At 36.6% G+C, this 20,733-nt stretch overlaps 2 protein-coding genes across 5 annotated transcripts in view; one reads left to right on the top strand and one right to left on the bottom strand.

Annotated features, from left to right (window-relative positions):
• The window catches only part of MOSPD2 (motile sperm domain containing 2), a 48,527-nt gene extending 34,013 nt beyond the window's left edge, over window positions 1-14,514 (bottom strand). The window contains exons 1-2 of one of the 2 annotated variants that reach the window (XM_003805704.6): window positions 14,126-14,514; window positions 13,905-13,974 (exon numbers count right to left, since the gene is read on the bottom strand). In XM_003805704.6, the coding sequence (XP_003805752.1) occupies window positions 13,905-13,974; window positions 14,126-14,134 (79 nt within the window). In that variant the 5' untranslated portion in view covers window positions 14,135-14,514. The remainder of the gene's footprint in view (window positions 1-13,904; window positions 13,975-14,125) is intronic. The other variant, XM_063601644.1, reaches the window with a different exon arrangement.
• FANCB (FA complementation group B) overlaps window positions 14,436-20,733 on the top strand; it is a 34,782-nt gene continuing 28,484 nt past the window's right edge. The window contains exon 1 of one of the 3 annotated variants that reach the window (XM_008974095.4): window positions 14,436-14,656. The gene's annotated coding sequence lies outside the window, so the exon portion shown is untranslated. Of the gene's footprint in view, window positions 14,678-17,922; window positions 18,747-20,733 lie in introns of those variants that run through there. The other 2 variants (XM_008974081.5, XM_008974086.6) reach the window with 2 other exon arrangements.

Below are 20,733 nucleotides of genomic sequence, written 5' to 3'. Positions count from 1 at the left end.
TAAAATAGCAAACTTTATTATTAACTTTTCTTTTTTTCTCTTGCATTTGTTGGCCAGTGATGTTACCAACAGGTCTGAAACTGTGTTTTAAGGCTAACAATGTGAGAAAATTTCTGGCCACATTCAGGATATAGAGTAGAATGATGGACTTGGAAGACCCATGCCACTATGTATAGTGAAGCTAAGCAAGTCACTCTAGGCTTTCTATTCTTCTCTGTAAAATGAAAATGAGGTCTGTCTACCTACAGTCTCAGAAAGATCAAGAACACTGAAAAACTTAAACACTATACAAATGACTTTCCATCAACATACGATAGAATGCTAACTATGAAAAGAAGACTAAATTTAAATTTACCTATTAGTTTACCAGTAAGGAAAATCTTGGAAGTACATTGTTGTTACAAATGTGCCTAAATTTCAGATAAAGGTTGAAAAAATATAAAGTATTCTAATAATGAAAACTAGAGAACAGTTAATGTTCCAAAGCAGCAAACATATAACTCTAGATCATTATAGTAGTTTAAAACATCTTAGGATCTCTTATTTCTCTATGACTCTGAGCATAGATCCACTGAAAGTCCTTCTGGGGCATTAAGAGAGCATTCGTATTGGATGGACTATTTCTATTAGCTGGACTGTGTAAATGTCAGTAATGGGTGTGATCAAGACAAAAGAACAAAATATTCCTTCAAGATTATTCTCTGCTAGTTGGCCACAACCTATTCTGAATCTCCACTTTTTTGTGAAACTGGTGAGACTGAGAGACAGGTAATCTTTTATAATGGGATTAAGCCATTGGTCTATAGCAGTGATTCTTCAACTTCAGCACATATCAGAATGATTAGGAAGGCTTATTAAAACTGAAATTACTGGGCCCCACCCCTAGACTGTCTAATTCTGGGTGGGATCTGACAATTGGTATTTGTAACCAGTTCCTACATACTGCTGATGCTGCTGGTCAGGGACCACACTTTGAGAACTGTTGTTCTACTGCAGGAGCTGGCAAACTTATTCTGTATAGGCCCAGATGGCAAATATCTAAGACTCTGAGGGCCATATTATATTCTTATTATATTCTCTGTTGCTGATTTCTCTCTCTCTCTCTCTCGTGTGTGTGCGTGTGTGTGTGTGTTTGTGTGTGTATGTGTGTGTATGTAACAACCCTTTAAAAGGCTTGGCTCAAGGGTCATACAAAAACAAGACTTTGCTGATCTCTGGTCTACTGTAAAAAGGGGAGGTGCTTTCTGCTTCAGTTCTTATCCTTCAAGAGCTGGATTCCTTAGTACACTTGAACAAAGCTAAACTTTCAAAACTGTTCTCCAGGTCCTCATCAGTCACCAGCCAGTTATCCAGGTTAGTTAGATATAATGGACCTTGGTCTATTCCTGTATATTACAGACTCTGCCTCAAGGTCTTGGCATAAGCACACTATCTACAATCATTCCCTTGGCTCATTTTGGTCAAATGGGAGAATGTAAACCCAATTTCATCAAAATTAATGGGATAATAGTAAGAGTTAGTCATTTTGAGAGGAGCTCCTCAAATAGGGGATGGCATGAGAGGAGTGGGTCTGATGCTGTCTCCTCTAATAAGCTCCATGAGGTCAGGGACTTTGAAAAGTCACACCCTGCTCCCTCCAACTCTGCCCAATACACAGTAAGTACATGCTAAATCTTTGTTACTGAATGATTAGCCATGTACAAGTCTATCCCCTAGTAGATCTTGAGTTCATTGAGGACCCAGAACTTCACTAATAAACTGTTTTATTTCCTTCCCTTTTGAAAAGTTAAAAAATTATAGAATAGAAAATAATGTTAACAAATATTTATGTAGCTGTAACCCAAAATTAACAAAGAGTAAGTTATTCGCTTCAGTTTTTTTTTTTTAATAAAAGGACTAGAATGTCATAGATAAAGCTGAAGTTACCCTTAATCTTCCCATAAAAGCCTTACATTTCTTTGCTAGATGAGGCAGTTTAGAGGATTTTGTGTTGTTATCATAAGCCTATGACAAGATTGGCAAACTTTATACCTCATATTTTCCTGCCATGTTCATAACTAAGTTATCCTATATAATGTAGAGTTATTGAAATAATAGCAGAAATCATTGTCTTTTTCCTGACTTTATAGGAATCATTCTAAAGTTCCCCAATTAAACATCACATTTGCTGTAGGTTTTTAGAAGATACACTTAACTTTAAGTACTCTGGAATTTCCATTGTGATGTCCTCTTTAACCCACGGGTTATTTAGCAGAAGAATTACACACATTGCTGAGAAGTTGGTAATCCATGGATTATTTAGAGGTGTGTTATTCTAGTTTCCTATCATATGACATGTTTTTAAGTACCTATTATTGTGACTTCTGATGTAGTTGCTTAATAATATATGGGCATGGTCTGTATGATGTAGCTTCTTTGGAATTTTCTGAGACCCCCTTTATGACTTAGTATGTGGTGAATGTTTGCAAAAGCTCTGAAAGTACAAATATATATTCAAAAAGTATATATTCTGTACTAGTTGGGCAGGAGAGTCTATATACTCATATACATACACACATACATATATATCTATAATCAAATTTGCTCATTGTAGTGTTAAAATCTTCTAAATCTTAAATATTTCTTGCCTGCTAGTTCTATTTCTGAAAGAGGGTTGTTAAAATCATTCAACATGTTTGTAGATTTCTTGAGTTCCCCTTATGATTCTGGGTGCTTTTTGCTTTGAGTATTTTAAGGTTATATGGTTAGGTAGTTTTTTATGTTGTTAGTTCCTAGGTGTTATACCCTTTTACGGTTCCTTTTATCACAAATAGTATCCCTTTTTATATGTATTAATGTCTTTCACCCTAAGTAACATTTTACCTAAAGTACTGCTGAAACAACATTACTTTTGGTTAATATTTGTTTTGTATATCTTTTTCCATCTATTTTCAACCTTTCTACATTAATTTATTTTAGGTTAGTCTCTTTTAGACTGCATGCAGTTAAGATCTTTAAAAATCTAATCTGATATCTAATATGTAGAAATCAGTTTATATTTATAGTAACTATTGATAAAGTTGGAATTATTTCTGCTGTCTTCCTCTGTGTTTTCTGGTAACCAAGCTGCTTTTTTTCTCCTTTTCTGCTTCTTCCTGGAGAGGACTTTTCCTCCATTCCCCTTTTCATTCCTCCACTGGTGTGGAAGTCAAACATTTTATTTCTATCTTTCAATGATTACCCTTATTTTAAGTATTCACATTGAAAACAACAAAATCTGCAGTTAGTATCTCTATCCTCATTCTGAAAGTTGCTTGTAATACTTTACCTCCATTTCTTCTACTCTTATTATTATTTGTTTTTTCTTACTATCCACAGTTAGATTTTTTATTTACTAATTTGCCTACCCATTTCTTTGCTTTTCATTACTTCTTGCATCCCTCTGCTTCCTTTGGTGTACTATTTACTTATTAGTGAAGTAGACGAGTAGTTTTTTTTTTTTTTTCCAGCAATGGTCAATCTTTGCATGCCTAAAAAGTTTTACCTTCACTTTTGAATAAATGTTCTAAGTGAGCAGTTATTTCCCTCAGCACTTTCAGAAAATTATTTCACTGTTTCCTGGCAATACTGTTACTGATGAGAAATCAAGTATCAGTCTGATTTTTGTTTCTTTGTGGATGTGTCATTTCTCTTTGGGTTGTTAGATTTTCTCTGTCCTTGGTGTTTTTTGGTTTCACTAAAATAAGCATTGAGATTAATTTCTTTTTCTCTATGATGCTCAGATTTTCTTATGGTTCTTTAATCTGAGGATTTGATATCTTTTATAAATTCTGGGTAACTGTCAATGATTATTTCTTCTAATAGCACTCTTTTTTTCCTTCTGGAAGTTTGATTAAATGTATATTGTGTTTCTCATGCCTTTTATTTTTCCTTACACATTTTTATCTGTTTTCTTCCTCCAATGATCTGGGTATAGAGTAAGTACTTGTAGAAAAACTTTAAAATAGTCTATGAATGTCCTATGTCAGTTGTGAATATATAGCAGTATAATGGGTAAAGAAAAGCTTCTGCAAATCATGGCCCAGCTAGTAAGTACTAGTATCTAATATCAAAGAAAATTCTACACATATATGCCAAACCTTTATAGTCACTACAAGTTCAGCTTAAACTAGTTTTGATTGAAATGTAGCAAATTTTTGTCCTCCTATTCCTTGCAAAATGGCTACAGGAAGAAAAAATCCTTTAGGAATTTCTGTGAGCACTACTCAATCTCCTAGAGATCTTATCAAACCAAAATTCTTGTTAGAGGGTAAATTTTCAGTAATGAAAAACATTCATATGATAGAGTACTACTATCAAGAGCACACAGTAGATTTGGTAAACAGACCACTCCTCTCATGCAAGCTTTCCAAATGACAATGACTAAAAACAAACTCACATCTTAGAAATGACAGTATTCTAGTAACAGACTCTTTTTTTTTTCGAGATGGAGTCTCACTCTGTTGCCCAGGCTGGAGTTCAGTGGCACGATCTCGGCTCACTGCAACCTCCGCCTCCCGGGTTCAAGCAATCCTCTGCCTCAGCCTCCCGAGTTGCTGGGATTACAGGTACCCGCCACCACGACCGGCTAATTTTTGTATTTTTAGTAGAGATGGGGTTTCACCATCTTGGCCAGGCTGGTCTTGAACTTCTGACCTTGTGATCCACCCGCCTTGGCCTCCCAAAGTGCTGGGATTCCAGGCGTGAGCCACAGCGCCCAGCACCTAGTAACAGATTCTTTAGAGCTGCACATTTCCCTAACCATTCAGAATGAGGATATATGAAGAACAGGTATAAACAACTTAAAGAGATGAGTAAAAAAAAAAAAAAAAAAGAAAAAAAAAAACAAGAACATTCGCCAGGCATTGCAAAAAGTCAATACTGAAAGGAAACATTAAAAAATAAATAGGTTTACCAAATTTGGTCTCCAATGTGAAGTTACAATCTGATATTCTCCAAAGCAGTCTTGATATTTTTAGATACGTAATAAGGACAAAAATTGGTAACTTTTTTAAAAATTAATTTGACAAAAATTATATTTATGGTATACAACATGATGTTTATATACTGTGGAATAGCAAAATCAAGCTAACTGACATGCATTACTTCACATACTTATTTTTGTACTGAGAACACTTAAAATCTACACTCTCAGCAATTTTCAAGTATGTAATACATTGTATTTACTGTAGTCTCCATGTTGTACAATGTATCTCTGGAACTTATTCCTCCTGTCTGACTGAAATTTTGTTTCCTTTGACTCATATCTCTTGAATCTCCTGCCTCAACCCTCACCCCTCCAGCCCCTGGTAACTGACATTCTATTCACTACTTGCGTGAGTTCAATGTTAAAAATCTAAAACATTAACATTTATGTGAGATCATGTGGTATTTGTCTTTCTGGGCCTGGTTTATTTCACTTATTTCACTTAACATGTCCTCCAAGTTCACCCAAATTGCTACAAATGATAGGCTTTCCTTCTTTTTAAAAGGCTGAATAGTATTCCACTGTATATATATACCACATTTTCTTTCTTTTTTTTTTTATTATGCTGCACCCATTAACTCGTCATTTACATTAGGTATATCTCCTAATGCTATCCCTCCCCCCTTCCCCCACCCCATGCCAGGCCCTGGTGTGTGATGTTCCCCACCCTGTGTCCAAGTGTTCTCACTGTTCAATTCCCACCTATGAGTGAGAACATGCGGTGTTTGGTTTTCTGTCCTTGCCATAGTTTGCTCAGAATGATGGTTTCCAGCTTCATCCATGTCCCTACAAAGGACATGAACTCATCATTTTTTATAGTTGCATATATACCACATTTTCTTTATCCATTCATCTGATAACCTCTTAAGATCTTTTCCTCTTATTCTGATGATGACAACTTTAAAAAGGTTGATCTTGAGAATGTTAATGATGGAGTAGAATTTAAGCAAATCCAAGTGTGTCTGTTTATTTATCAATCTTTTAAAGGCTTCCTCACTTGGAAATAATAATAACTCATTACCTATGAGCACTAATCTCTGATCACCTGCCACATGCTAGCCTAAAAGAGCCAGGTATTGCAGATGCAAAGATGAGTGGAGCCTGAGCTGGTCCCTGAGTGGTTCATAGTCTAGACACATAGGCAAACTCTCCAGTAGTATAGTTACATTTTAAATGTCATTTTCCTTTCAAGAAAGAGTAATCAATAAGGACAATCCCTGTTATATGTTCCCTTTACCCTACAGGAGTTTCTTCCATTTACTGCTTATCTTCCTGTCCTTGAAATTCTCCTTTTTTTGTTACCTACAATAATAAAGTTTCCTGGTTCTCCTACTTCTCTAACCACTTTGTCTCCTTCAGCCTAACAAAATGAAGGCATTCCTCAAAGCTAATTGCTTAATTAAAAAAAAAAAAAGGACAAAATAAAGCTATTTTCAAGACCAAGAAAGTTTACTACCAACAGATCCCACCAGGAGAAATCTAAAGGTTATACTTTAGATGAAACAATAATGACCCAGGATACAAGATCTGAAACTCAGGAAGAAAGGGTAAATCAAAATAGTAGTAAATATATGGTAGGTAAACAAACACTGATATATAAAACAACAATAACAAATTGGGGGAGTGGTGAATTTGGGGAATTAGGTTGTGCTAAACAATGAACATATAGGGAATAGAAAAGAGGTAACACTCACTCTGAAGCTTAGATAATCTTGATGTCAATATTGCACAAGAAAAACACTAGAAAGGAAAATTATAGGCCAATTCAAGAATACAAATGTAAAATTCTTAAACTATTAGTAAACAGAATTTAGCAATTTATTTTAAAAACCTAATCAATGTAATCTACCATATTAACACAGTAAAGGAGAAAAACCAAATCAAAATGTCATCAAATACAATAAATGTGTGCAACAGATGAAGAAACTGCATTTGGTAAAACTCAATCATCAATCATGATGGGAACTAAACAAAACAAACAAAAAACCCAAACTAGCAAACCAAAAGTGGAAGAAAATGTCTTCACTTTGATAAAGGGTATATACAAAGATCATACTTAATGGTGACATGTTCAGAGCTATCTTTCTATCATCAGGAATAAGATAAGTAGGCTATTATCACTGGTTCTATTCAACAGTGTTCTAAAAGTTCCAGCCAATGTAGTAAAGGAAAAGTATTGAAAGATTTAAGAATTGGAAAGTTAGAAAGAAAACAATCAATATTTCAAGGTGGTTATTATGTACATAAAAAAATCCCAGGTAAATTATCAGAATTTATAAGAGTAAATTCAATATTAATGGAAAAAAGTCATATATATTTCCCATAAACCAGCAACCATCATTTAGAAAATATATATTAAGACATACCATTTAAATAACAACAACAAAAATAAAACACATACAGTATTTGGGAAGAAATATAACAAAATACTGTGTTAACCACTATAAGGAAAATGATAAATCTTTCAACAAGGAAGACTTTAGCAGATACAAATATATACCAGGTTCTTGCATAAAAAGACTCAACCATGATAATGTCAACTTCCATGAAATTATATTCTGATTTAACATAATACCACTGAAATCCCAACAAAAGTGGTTTTTGTTTTGTTTTGCAGAAACATGATAAGCTGATTCTGAAGTTTACATGGAAGAAATAAGGGCCAAGAAGAGTTGGAAGGAGTAATTTTCACAGAAGCAGAAACCAAAGGTCCCATAAAGGTATGAAAAAAAAAAAGCTCAATCTCACTGGTATTCAAAGGCATTAAAACCACAATGAGATCTCCCAACATGCCCATCAGATGGGCAATTTTTTTTTTTAAGTTACAGTGCCTATTTTTAGGATGTAGAAAAACAAGGATGCCCAAATACTGCTGGTTAAAATGAAAACTGGTACAATCACTTTGGGAAACAGTTCAGCATTACCTACTGAAGTTGAACGTGAAACAATGTGCCTATTCTACCACCTACTCATTTTACTGGTGGAAACAAACCCTAGAGCAGCAGTTCTCAAACGTTTTGGTCTCAGGACACCTTTTACACTCTTAAAAATAATTGCAGACCCCCCAAAAGTTTCTTTGTTGATATGGGTTATATTTATTGCTAGTTACTGTATTAGGTATGAAAATTGAGAAAAAGAATTAGATATGAGAACATAAAGCACACAGTCTATCAGCCATCAGAACAATGTCATCATCACATGCCACCCAGCCTCTGGAAAATGCCACCATACGCTTGTGAGAGGATGAAGGTGAAAAAGGAAAATGGTAGTTTAGTATTATGAAAATAGTTTTTAACCTCTCAAACTCCTTGCAACGTCTCAAGGAACACCAGTTCTTGAACTAACTTTGAGAACCACTGCCCAAGACAAATTCTTGCACGTGTACACCAGACATGTATAAGGATGTTCATAGCTATACTGTACATGATACAAAAACCTAGAAACAACCCCAAATCCATTAATTGGTATATTTATTCTATGAACTACTACACAGCCATAAAAAGGAATAAATTAGTCATATCTGAGAATATAACTGAATTTTGAGCAACAGAAGCAAATCATGAAAAAATATATTCAGCTTTAATATAAAGTTCAAAAAGAGGCAAAACCTAACGAAGTATTGGTGAGGAATATGTCATAGGTTGTAAATTTAATGAGAAGTAAGAGAATGAGTAACACCAAATGCAGAAAACTGTTCCCTGAATAGCAGGCATGGGTATATACAGGAGGCTTCTAAGGTACTGGGAGGCTCTAGTTCTTTGGCTGAGTAGTGAGCACATGAGTGTTTATTTTATTCACGTTTTATACATTTTGTACATAAACAGAATTCCAAAACTCAAAATTAAAAAATAGTAAACCGTTGGCACACCAACATGGCGCATATATACATATGTAACAAACCTGCACGTTGTGCACATGTACCCTAGAACTTAAAGTATAATAAAAAAAGAAGAAAAAAAATAAACCAAAACAAAACAAAAATTAAAAGACTAGAAAGTCACTTTTAATGGCAAAAACCACAATTACTTTCGCACCAACCTATTAACTTAATAGCCATAGAAGAAACCACAAAGGAATGGGTAATTTTGAATATATTCAAAAACTGAAAAAAGTGAAAGTGACATAAACGAGAAAAGCCCAGACCAATATTAAAAGTCATACTAATAAAAAAATGTTTAAACTACAAATGGATGTAAATGCATGAAAATAATTTACCCTTATTAGCAATCAAAAGCAAACTAAAACAACCATCAGTTAAGAAATAACAACGCTAAATATGAGTAAGGGTGTGGTAAGACTAACACTCTCCTACAAGCCGGCAGGAATGAATATTGGTGCAACTTCCATGGAGGAAGTTTAGCACATATGAGCAAAGGCCTGAAAAATATAAACACTCTTAAAACCAATAATTCAATTTCTGAACATGAATCTTAAGGAAATAATCTCAACTACTGCACAAAAAACTGTATTAAATGAAACTGGAAAGAATCTAAATGTCCACAAAGGGACTATCTAAGACAAAAGATAAGAAAACTATCTTTTATTTATAGAACCAAATATTAAATGGCAATATACAATGTTGCTTACTTCATAAATACGGAGAAATAAAATCATGTCAATAAAAATGTATTTTATAACACACAAAATTATATACAGAATTTTTTTTTTTTTTTGAGATGGAGTCTTGCTCTGTCGCCCAGGCTGGAGTGCAGTGGTGTGATCTCTGCTCACTGCAAGCTCCACCTCCTGGGTTCACGCCATTCTGCCTCAGCCTCCCGAGTAGCTGGGACTACAGGTGCCCACCACCACGCCCAGCTAATTTTTTTTTTTTTTTTGTATTTTTAGCAGAGACGGGGTTTCACCGTGTTCGCCAGGATGGTCTTGATCTCCTGACCTCATAATCCACCCGCCTCGGCCTCCCAAAGTTCTGGGATTACAGGCGTGAGCCACCGCGCCCAACCCAGAATAGTCTTCTAACTTTGTTTTCTTAAGTGTATAGAAAAAAGACTGTAGGCCGGACGTGGTGGCTCACGCCTGTAATCCCAGCACTTTGGGAGGCCGAGGCAGGCGATCACCTGAGGTCAGGAGTTCGAGACTAGCCTGACCAACATGGAGAACCCGCATCTCTACTAAAAATACAAAATTAGCTGGGCATGGTGGCACATGCTTGTAATCCCAGCTACTCAGGAGGCTGAGGTAGGACAATCGCTTGAACCCGGGAGGCAGAGGTTGTGGTGAGCCAAGATCACGCCATTGCACTCCAGCCTGGGCAACAAGAGCGAAACTCCGTCTCGAAAAAAAAGAAAAAAGACTGTAAACAATGTATCCACTGTTATGACACCTATCTCTGAATGGTAAGTTTATGGGGGTTTCTTCAGATATTTTTGGTATGACCCAAATTAATTTAAATGAATTCATATACTTGTAAAGCCAGACAACAAACCTAATTACAAAACACACAAACCTCTCAATGGCTCTCCATATTAACTAAAGTACAAACACATGACTCTGGTGCCCAAGGCTCTCTACACTATATTCCCACTGTATTTAGCCATGTGTGCTTACCCTCCTTAAGGTTATCAAAGTAGACTTCCTATTGCTTCCGAACATGCCCCATACCTTTTGACCTCAGTGCCTCAGTTCAGACTATTCAATCTGCCTGGATCACCTTCTCTACCTGGCTGAGTTCTACCATCTTCCAAAGTTCATGAGAAACACCACCTTTTTAATGAATTTTTTTCTAACTCTGTGCTAAACTAGTCACCCCAGCCAGATGTTATTTCTCTCTTTGACTTTTACAGAAAATATTTCAGCACCATTACCCTTAATACAATTTGCCTTAATTTTAATAGCTATCTCTGTTTTAATGCCTCTACTAGGTTGTAGTAGTTTGAGAAGGGGCTCTACCCTTCCTCTGCTCTTTCTCTAATACTGATACACTGCTTCCCAGAATTAGGCATATAATGAGTACTCAAGGAACTTAATAAATTATTGTCACAAGAGATTAGTCTCTTTCCTTGGGCATGAGAAAGAGGAAGAAAGAATGGGAAACGTTTCTCATTTGAGATTCAGCATGGAATTTCTCAGAAACAATAAGGAAAAAAATACCATAATTAGGGGCTAATATTTCATTCTTTTTGCCAGCTAAAAATCTATACATAATGGTAACTTAGTTTCTATGGACACAAAAATGTGCTTGGGATTCCTAAGAACCTAACTCCAAAAGCATTTCTGGAATACAGTTTGTGCTTGAAGTGACACACTTGCAGAAAATAAATATTTTCCTTTAGGAAAAACATCAACTTTGCTTAAGTCTGCCTTCAGCCTCTTCTGAAACAAAATATTGTTAATGACAATAGAAAGGGTGAAAGAAAAAGAAGGAAAGTGGATGTTCTAAACACCTGAGTTAATTTCTAAAAGCAAATTCTAAGGGGAAAATACAGGCAAATTAAACAAACAAACAAAACACCCCTTTTATTATCACTTTCCAATTCTACCTTTATCTGTTGTCATATTCCAGGAAACAACTGAAACCTTAAGGTAAGAAGGTCTTCAAAGGCTTCTATTTTCTTTTTCCATGCAAATCTTTAAAATTGGACCAATCTTCTTATGTATATATTTAAGTATTGCTATATTCATTCAGTAAGTATATATTGAGAACTGTGCTGGGCATACAAAGGTGAGTAAGACACACAAGGCCTCTGCTCTCAATGTCTATAGGCTGCTACGGAACCCATGTACATTCTACTGGAGGAAATGAAAAACACACAAACCAATGAACAAGATAATTACAGATTACGATAAGGGCTGTAAAGCAGAGAAAATAAACAAGACGGAGACATTTAATAATCAGTGAAGGCCTCTCGGATACATTTAAACACTGAAGAGAAAAAAGGACCAAGCCATGCGCAATACCTGGGTAAAATCTTCCCAGGCAAAGAGAAGTGGAAAAGTCCGAAATTGAAACAGCCCCATTCTGTTTGAGGAACACAAGGCAGTGTGGCTAGTCGTGGTTTTTCCACTGGGGGTCACATTTTAAATTGTGATATTAAGTTTGTGGGTAATTGCATTTTTTAAAAGGAAGTCAAATAGAAAAAAATACATCGAGAGTCACATGTTTTCAGAAGTATTCTTTAATGAAATTTTGCTTCAGTTATGTGAGTGTGCACGTTTGTCCTGGGTTGCAACATATAACACGTATCTTACTTTGAACGGTGGTCAAATCTGCACTAAGCAAGCAGAGTAGTAACAGATGAGGATGGCGGGTGGGGGCTGGCAAGAGCCAGATCACACATGGCCTTGAATTACAGGCCACCATAAAGAATTGGGATTTTATTCTAAACGCAGTTGGAAAGGCACTGAAGGGTTTCAAGCTGGAGAGTGACATGATCTAACTTGACATCATGGTATTGCCAAAAGATTACTGTAGTGAAAATCAGAAGACATGAGCACTAGTCCTGGCCTAGCCAATAACATCAGGGATTTTGAGCAAATCTCTTAATCTCTCTAGACCTCACTTTCTTCATTTTAAAAATGAGGAGGTTGCCCCAAGATGACCTTTAAGATCTTGTTTATTGCCTAATTTCTGCCTGTATTCTGCTTCCTCCCTTGGGCATAAATAAATGACTATTGGGGTGTTACTAGCTCATTAGGTCGAATTCTGAGTTACTTCTTAAAATATTATAAACCATGTATTAACAGCTATAATAGTTACATTTCTGTAGAAAGCAATTGAAGAAGGATCTCTTTATTGGAACCAGCTATATTATTAGAAATGGGAACTCTGGGTGAAAAGTGAATCAAGTGCTTTTGCAACTCTCTGGAACAAAGTTTGGGGTGTGAAGAAAATTGGCAAGGAGGTATGAAAAGATTTACTGACAAGTATTTGAAACCGATTTCCATATTTGTTCTATGTCATCAACTGATGTATAATCTAGGATGGTTTAAAGTTGCAGGGAACCTCTGCTGAGTACTAGTCAAGATGTAGAAGCTTAACTCCTTTCACAGTAACCAAAATGACAACTGAGGCAAAATATTCACTGAGAGTCTACTATATTTTAAGACATGCTAGATGGTTTGATATATGTTTTTTTTTAAAAATTTAATCCTACTAACTTTATTATTTGCACTTCACAGATAGGAAAACGGGCTCAGAATAGACAAGTAAGCTATTTAGTGGCAGGGTTAGGATTACAATCAATCTTAAGGTAGGCAACATATAAATCCTTAATTCCATATTTACAATAAGTTATTCCGTATGTTTTACAAATTACTGTACAAGCATTAAATATTCAGTTAAGTACCTGACAACTCAAGTATCTGTGACATCTGGACACAGAATGTTCAACCAATAAATCAATTCTGGACTCATAGGTACTTTGCAAGATACAGTTTGGGATAAGAACTTGTTCCAGCATTGGAGGGCCTATTTTGTGGGTAGCATGCTGGGTTGTATGAAAGCCAAATCAAACAAAATATCCAAGGAATTTGTATACCCAATTAAGTACACATCAATAGTATTATGGCAGTTTCCAGGTACATTTTCGCTAGTGTTGCTGGTGAAAGGCCAGCAGTGGAACCGTGGACTGGACAATGTCACCCGTGTTGTGGGCCTAACAAGTATCCTGCAAGTTCCATAAACACGAGGGCATGCTAAAAACTTAACCGATTTCCAACTTACATTAACCCTTTAAAGGGAGCATGGGACACACCACTTGACCATTTGAAGCAGTGCACACGGCTTGTCATGGAGAGGAAAACCTTTGAGACGTGCCCAGCATCATTCCTGTGAGGGTCGAAAGGGTCCCTAACACCTCCCACAAATACACTCACAAACACTGCAGCAAAGTTGGGGACGCTCACTGCACACCTTTCTTAATACCTGGAACAGAGTACCCACCTGTCACATACTCAGCTTCGAACCTCCTCCGGGTCTCAGAGATGAGCTTGGCTTTATTCTGGGCGTGATTCTGGATGGGAGACACGATGGGACCTTAGATACTACTTGCATCAACCCGCTTACCCTCAACCCAGCCCACCTGCACACGGGCGCTCGGTCCCCGGGCCTCAGAGGCGGCTTCCGGGTCCGGGGGGCCACCGGCGGTGCAATAGGCTCCTCACCTCTGCCATGATCACCGTCGTGGATGTGATTGCGGTTGTCGCCGTCGCCCGTTCTACCGTCGCCGACCGAGTATCTCATCACCCGGCAGTCCCGCCCAGAGGTAGACAGAGAAGGGTGGGAGGGGGAGGCGGTCGCGTGACACCGGAAGGCGGACAGAAGCGCCGCCGCACCGCCCAATCCAATGCGGACGCCTGGGTCTGGAGGCGGGACCAGGCCCTCAGCCTAGGTCCCATTCGATTCTCGTCTGGCCTCGCCCCGCGACATCCCCCGCACTGCGGTCCCGCCCCCGCCAGCCGCGAGATCGCGGGCGCTTCCCCCGCGGAGCTCCGCCCTAGACAGCTCGCGGGCTCTCTGCTTTCACAACACTCCCCAGGGCCCCGCCTCCTCAGCCTCCCTTGGCAACCTCTCCGGGCTGGCTTCTAGGCTCCGCCTCCTCTGCGTTCGACGCAGCCTCCGCCCGGCCTCCCAGGATGCAGCGCGCTGGCGGGAGGTTTGGAGCAGATGGATACTGTATCCGCGTGGGGCCTCCGGTATGTTGCCGCTGCGTTGAGGTAGGATGGGGCTGGCGAGTCTTCCCTTCCCAGGACTTCGCAGAGGGGGCGATGGGGCTGGATTTCCTCCCCTTGTCCCCGCATTGCGGGAGAGAGGGAAGGAAGCGGGCATCCCGAGACCTGGGTCTGTCATTCCTTGCAATGATAATTGGATTTTAAGTGCTACATTCGCTTGAAGTTTTTTTCATCCCTTCAGTATCCTTCCAACTTGGAGTGTGAGATGCTTAATGAGCAAAATATCTCTGAAATCTTTAATCTCAAATAATTATATAAAGTTAAATGATAAAAGCGTGTTTCGGCTTATTAAGGTAGTTGTGTTCAGCTGGGGGGGTGGGGGGGGTGTGTGTGGGGGGGGGCGGTTTTACCACCCAGCAGACCTTTGGCAACCTCTGGAGACATTTTTAGTCACCACTGCTGGGGGCCGGGGGCAAAAGAGATGCTCACTGGCTACTAGTGGATAGAGACCAGGGACGCTGCCAAACATCCTCCAGTGTACATGAAAATTCACAACAGTTATCCAGCCCAAAATGTCAATAGTGTCAAGGTTGAGAAAGATTTAGATTTAAAGGGACTGGAACAAATTTTATTCGTCAGTTAAAAACAATTGAAAGAAAATAGTTGCGCATACAATATTGCCTTTTTTAAAGTTGAAAGATACTGAAAACTACAAACAAGTTGTAAGAATAGTCCCCCATATTTCCATCAACCGTAGTCATCCATGACAGAATGGCATGTTAGCATCTTTTGTCCTAGACTTTTAAATATATTTACATTTTTTATGGGAAAAAATGAACACATTGTTTAAACGTTGTTTGACTACATCCTTAAAAGATATTTCAGATATAACTAAAGTCTCCTTCTACCTCTACTCACCTATCCTGGACACTTCCTTGTCCAGAATCAACAGCATTCAGAATTTGGCATGAAATGTTTACAGTTTTACATTTTTTTATTTTGGATCATACTGCCTGGGTTTGAATCCTGGCTCTGTCACTTCTTATCTGCAAGCCTTTGAGAAGATCCTGAAACTCCTTGCCTCAGTTTCTCCATCTATAAAATGGGATAGTAACAGTGCCTATGTCATAAGGATGTTGTGAGGAAGAAACGAGTTAATCCAAAGTGCTTAGAGCAGTACCTGGCACTGTTTCTTCAGGAAAAAAAAAAATAGTACATGGCACTATTTCTTGAGAAAGCACTCAGGGACTGTAGTCATTGTAGGTAAATAGAACATATATAATGCTGTTTTATTTGTTTTACATAAATAATATACTGCAGTGTACATTTGTCTGCAACTTAATTTTTAATTCATTTTGTTTTTGAAATTTAACCATGATTTTTTATATATATATATATATACACACACACATATATATAGATAGATAGATCTAATTCATTCCTTTTAACTCTTGTTTGATAGTCCATCTGTACTCATTCCCCTATTGGTGTTCATTGAGGTTTTTACTTTTTTTATATTGCAAATATCAGCACAGTGAGCTTCTAGAGCAATGTATTCATTCATATGTGGGATTATGTCTCTGGGTTTATATCTACAAATGAAACTACTGGGTATATGCATTTCAGTTGACTGCCAAATTACCTTCAGAGTCATCTCTCCCTTTTATTTAAGTACTCATAATTTTCTTCTAATTGTTAGCTCTTTTTCCAGTCTGATCTCGCTCACATCTTTAACACTGTCACCAGGATCTTCATAACTCAAAAGTACAGTCCTGTGATTTCTGTTTTTGAAGTCTTTCAGTGGGTTATCATTACTTATATGAGAAATTTATAAGTCCTTAATATGACATAAAAATCTTCTTTAGCGTAATCTTCCCAAATCCTCTAATTTAGTTGATCACGATTCTCCCACATTTACTCACATTTCAGGCATATTAGATAATGTTGAAAAAGGTGAGATCAATTCTGTATAGGACCCAATAAATAACTTATGTAGGGAGAAAAAAACTCTTAACAGTGGCCCTATTTTGTAGGAAAGTTAATTTACTTTGGTTAACAATGTCATATGTCTTGGAAAAACAACATCTATCATTATTATCTTCATAAAATTATGTTCAGTATTATTAGGTGCCATTTTAGTTGAGTGTCTTAATTCTACTTTTTTCCCAAGGATACTTTCTCTTGGTCACAGTTAATATGATTTCTTAGACTTTTTGGATGTCATCTGCTCTTCTAGGATAATCTGGAACCACACTGATAGTTTATTTAAAGAATTGTCACATTTATAGGGCCAAAATGATTTATGAGCATTTAAAAAGAATGAACAACATATTTATTAAGAGGGGGGCAGTAAAGAGTAGATGAGGATGATAATTTTATTGCCAGCCTACTATTTTTATGTTAGCATATGCTTGTATATATTATCATTTTTCTAGTATACACACACATCTGTTTTAATTTTATGTATAAAATAGATACAGTCAACTTTGATGTATGGTAATATAGAACAGGAAAAGCTCAAATTAATTATGTAGTATTTTATAAATAATCTACTTTCTGGTCTCCACGCCCCGCCCCGCACCGCCACCCTGCCCCGCACCGCCACCCCTAGTTACTTCTGTATCTTCTGCAGCCACTGTTATAATGTTAATAAGTAAAAAGTCAAATAGCCCATAGGCTAGAATAGTAAACCTGGGGCCCTGATAAGCAGAATTTAAAATAGTGAGGGGTTGCTTATAATTGGACTAAGAACCTGTAAATTGAACCTTAGTTTGATTTGTTTCCAGATATGTTTCTATTTTTTTTAAATGCCAGTTATTTCATGGCCTGCAGGTTTTATGAACATATCCCAAGAACTTTAAAAATAGATGTTGCAGCAGCAATACTTAATATCTACTGTCTTAGCAGTTACACCTCAATAAAGCTGGGAAAAAAGTTAAAATTCATTTTAGCAATGAATTAAATTTTAATGATTGAGTATTACTTAGATATAATAAATAGCAAACATTAAAAACAAATGAGATTGAAAACATGTTGCATCAGTATAAAATATAGTGGATATGCACATATATGTAAATTCAATAAGTCTTGCAAAGACTTTTCACTCAATAGTCATAAATAGTCATTTATGTTTTTAGATCAGTTTAAGTTCATGAGAATAAGTTTGCTTTCTGCCTGGAGATCGTATTGAAAGCAGGTCGAATTAGGATTATACAACAGAGTTTTGAATGCCATGCTAAGCTTCATAGCAATGATTTGCAAGCTTTTTTTCTCTACACCATTCATATGTTCAATTCACAGTGTTTAGCATCTGTTTTTCCAGGTAGTAATTCAAGAATCACAGGTCTACTGAGAAAGGCAAGGGGCATGTAAGCTTTTGGATTAGGGGGTGGACAGTGACAGGATCAAGTGTGTGTTTTAGAACAATTAACTGATGTATTAAATAGCATAAATGAGTTGATATATTGGAGGGAAGATAGATTAGATTAAGGAAGACTAATTAAGAAGCTTTTACCTCAGCCTGAGAGATCACAGCCTGAACTATAGTAGTGGCAACTGGAACAGAGAGTTGGAAGATAGATGTTTCTAACTTGGGGAACTTGATGATGACATTTAAAGAACAGAATGTAAGGAGCCTAACTTTCATAAATTCTGACCATTTTATAATCAGATTTTCCTTACTCCTATCACACTTAAGTTATTGGTAAATGAACCAGAGCATTGTACTGATTAAACATTAGTTGTGATATTTAACATTAAAATAATAAAATTCATACAGAGGTGATTTTTGTTTTTGATATTAAGAAATCTGAAAAACTTTGAATAGGTAGTAAAAGATGATGAATTCTTAGAGCTTTACCTCAGAATGTGTAATTTTCATGCTTTTCCTTTCTGGAAATCTAGGAAACCTGACATGGGACCTTTGGTAAATACATTATTATTCATACATTTTGATGGAATATAACTAATATGTTTATTTTCTCTAAACCATAGTTTCATAAGTACAAGCCACACCTTTGATTTACCTACCCTATCTTCTTTACTGTTGAAGCTGAAACTACTTTGTGATGCCTATTGTCCCAGATCTTTCTGTTAATTGCCTAACAACAAACCAGTAAGCCAATGACTTCTTTTTTTCTTATTTACCTGTTTTTATTGACACATTGTAATTGTATATATCTAGAGAGTACAATTTGATGTTTTGATACATACATATATTGTATAATGGCCAAGTCAGAGTATTTAGTGTATCCTTCCCTCATGAATGTATCCTTTCTTCCTGGTAAGAACATTCAAAAACATCTAGTTATTTTGTAATAAGTAATAAATTACACTTTAATGTTAACTATCTTTACCCTACTGTGCAATAGGACACTAGAACATATTCCTCCTATCTAATTGTAGCTTTGTACCCTTTGAGCAACCCCTCCCCATCCTCCCATCCTCTCTCCTTTCCCCAGTCTCTGATAACCAGTATTCTACTCTCTGCTTCTATGATAGCAGCTCTTTTAAAAAAAATTTTAGATTCCAGATATTAGTGAGATCATGCGGTATTTGTCTTTTTGTGATTGGCTTATTTCACTTAACATGATGTCTTCCAAGTCCATCCATGTTGTTACAAATGACAGGATTTCATTTAATTTTGTGGCTGTATTAATAGTATTCCACGCTATGCACCAAAAATTGGTATATACACCAAATTTTTTAATCCATTGATTCATTGTTGGACACTTGGGTTGATTCCATATTTTGGCTATTGTAAATAGTGCTGAATAAACATGGGGGTGCAGACATCTCTTTGACATTGATTTCATTCCTTTGGATATAGACCCAGTAGTGGGATTCTGGATCATATGGTAGTACTATTTTTAGTTTTTTGAGGAACTTCCATACTGTTTTCCATAGTGGCTATACTAATTTACCTTCCTACCAGCAGTGTGTAAGTGTTCCTTTTTCTCCACGTGCTTGCCAACCTTTGTTATCCTTTGTCTTTTTAATAATAGCCATTCAAACTGAAATTAGGTGGTATCTCATTGTGGTTTTGATTTGTGTCTCCCTGATAATTAGTGATATTGAGCATTTTTTTGTGTGTGTACCTTTTGACCATTTGTGTGTCTTCTTTTGAGATATGTCTATTAAGTTATTTTGTCCATTTAAAATATTGGGATATTGCTGTTCTTTATATATTCTGATATTAATCCCCTGTCAGATGTATAGTTTGCAAATGTTTTCTTACATTTTGTAGGTTGTCTCTTTACTTTTTTTTTTTTTTTGGCTGGGCAAAAGCTTTTCAATTTGATGTAATCTCATTTGTCTCTTTTTGCTTTTGTTGACTGTGCTTTTGAGATCTTATTTAAAAAAATCCTTGCCCAGCCCAATGTCATAAAATGTTTCCCCTATGTTTTGTTCTGGTAGTGTAATAATTTCAGGTTTACATTTAAGCCTTTAATCCATTTTGAGTTGATTTTTTAAATGGTGAGAGGTAGGAGTCTGGTCTCTGCATATGGATATCCAGTTTCCCAGCACCACCATTTATTGGACAGACTGTCCTTTCCCCAATGTGTGGTTCTTGGCACCTTTGTCAAAAATTAGTTGGTTGTTGGTGCATGAATTTATTTATGGCCTCTCCATTGTGTTCCATTTGTCCATGTGTCTGTTTTTATGTCAGTACCATGCTGTTTCAGTTACTGTAGCTTTATAGTATATTTTGAAGTCAGGTAGTATGATGCTTTTAGGTTCATTCTTTTTTCTCAGTATTGCTTTGGCTGTTAGGGGTCTTTTGTGGTCCCATATGAATTTCAGGATTGTTTTTTCTATTTCTGTGAAGAATGTCATTGATATTTTGCTAGACATTGCACTAAGTCTATAGATTGCTTTGGGTAGTATGGCCATTTTAACAGTATTAATTCTACCAATCCATGAGCATGGGATCTTTCCATTAGTTTGTGTCATCTTAATTTTTTTCATCAGTATATTATAGTTTTCATTGTAGAGATCATTGACCTTTTTGGTTAACTTTATTTCTAGTTATCTTATTTTTTTTGTAGCTTTTGTAAATGGAATTATTTTCTTGATTTCTTTTTCAGATAGTTCGCTTTTTA

The sequence above is a fragment of the Pan paniscus genome, chromosome X (assembly GCF_029289425.2).
Source record: "Pan paniscus chromosome X, NHGRI_mPanPan1-v2.0_pri, whole genome shotgun sequence".
NCBI classification, from domain to species: Eukaryota; Metazoa; Chordata; class Mammalia; order Primates; family Hominidae; genus Pan; species Pan paniscus.
The sequence above is the reverse complement of the archived record's forward strand: the minus strand, read 5'-3'. Positions and strand labels throughout refer to the sequence as shown.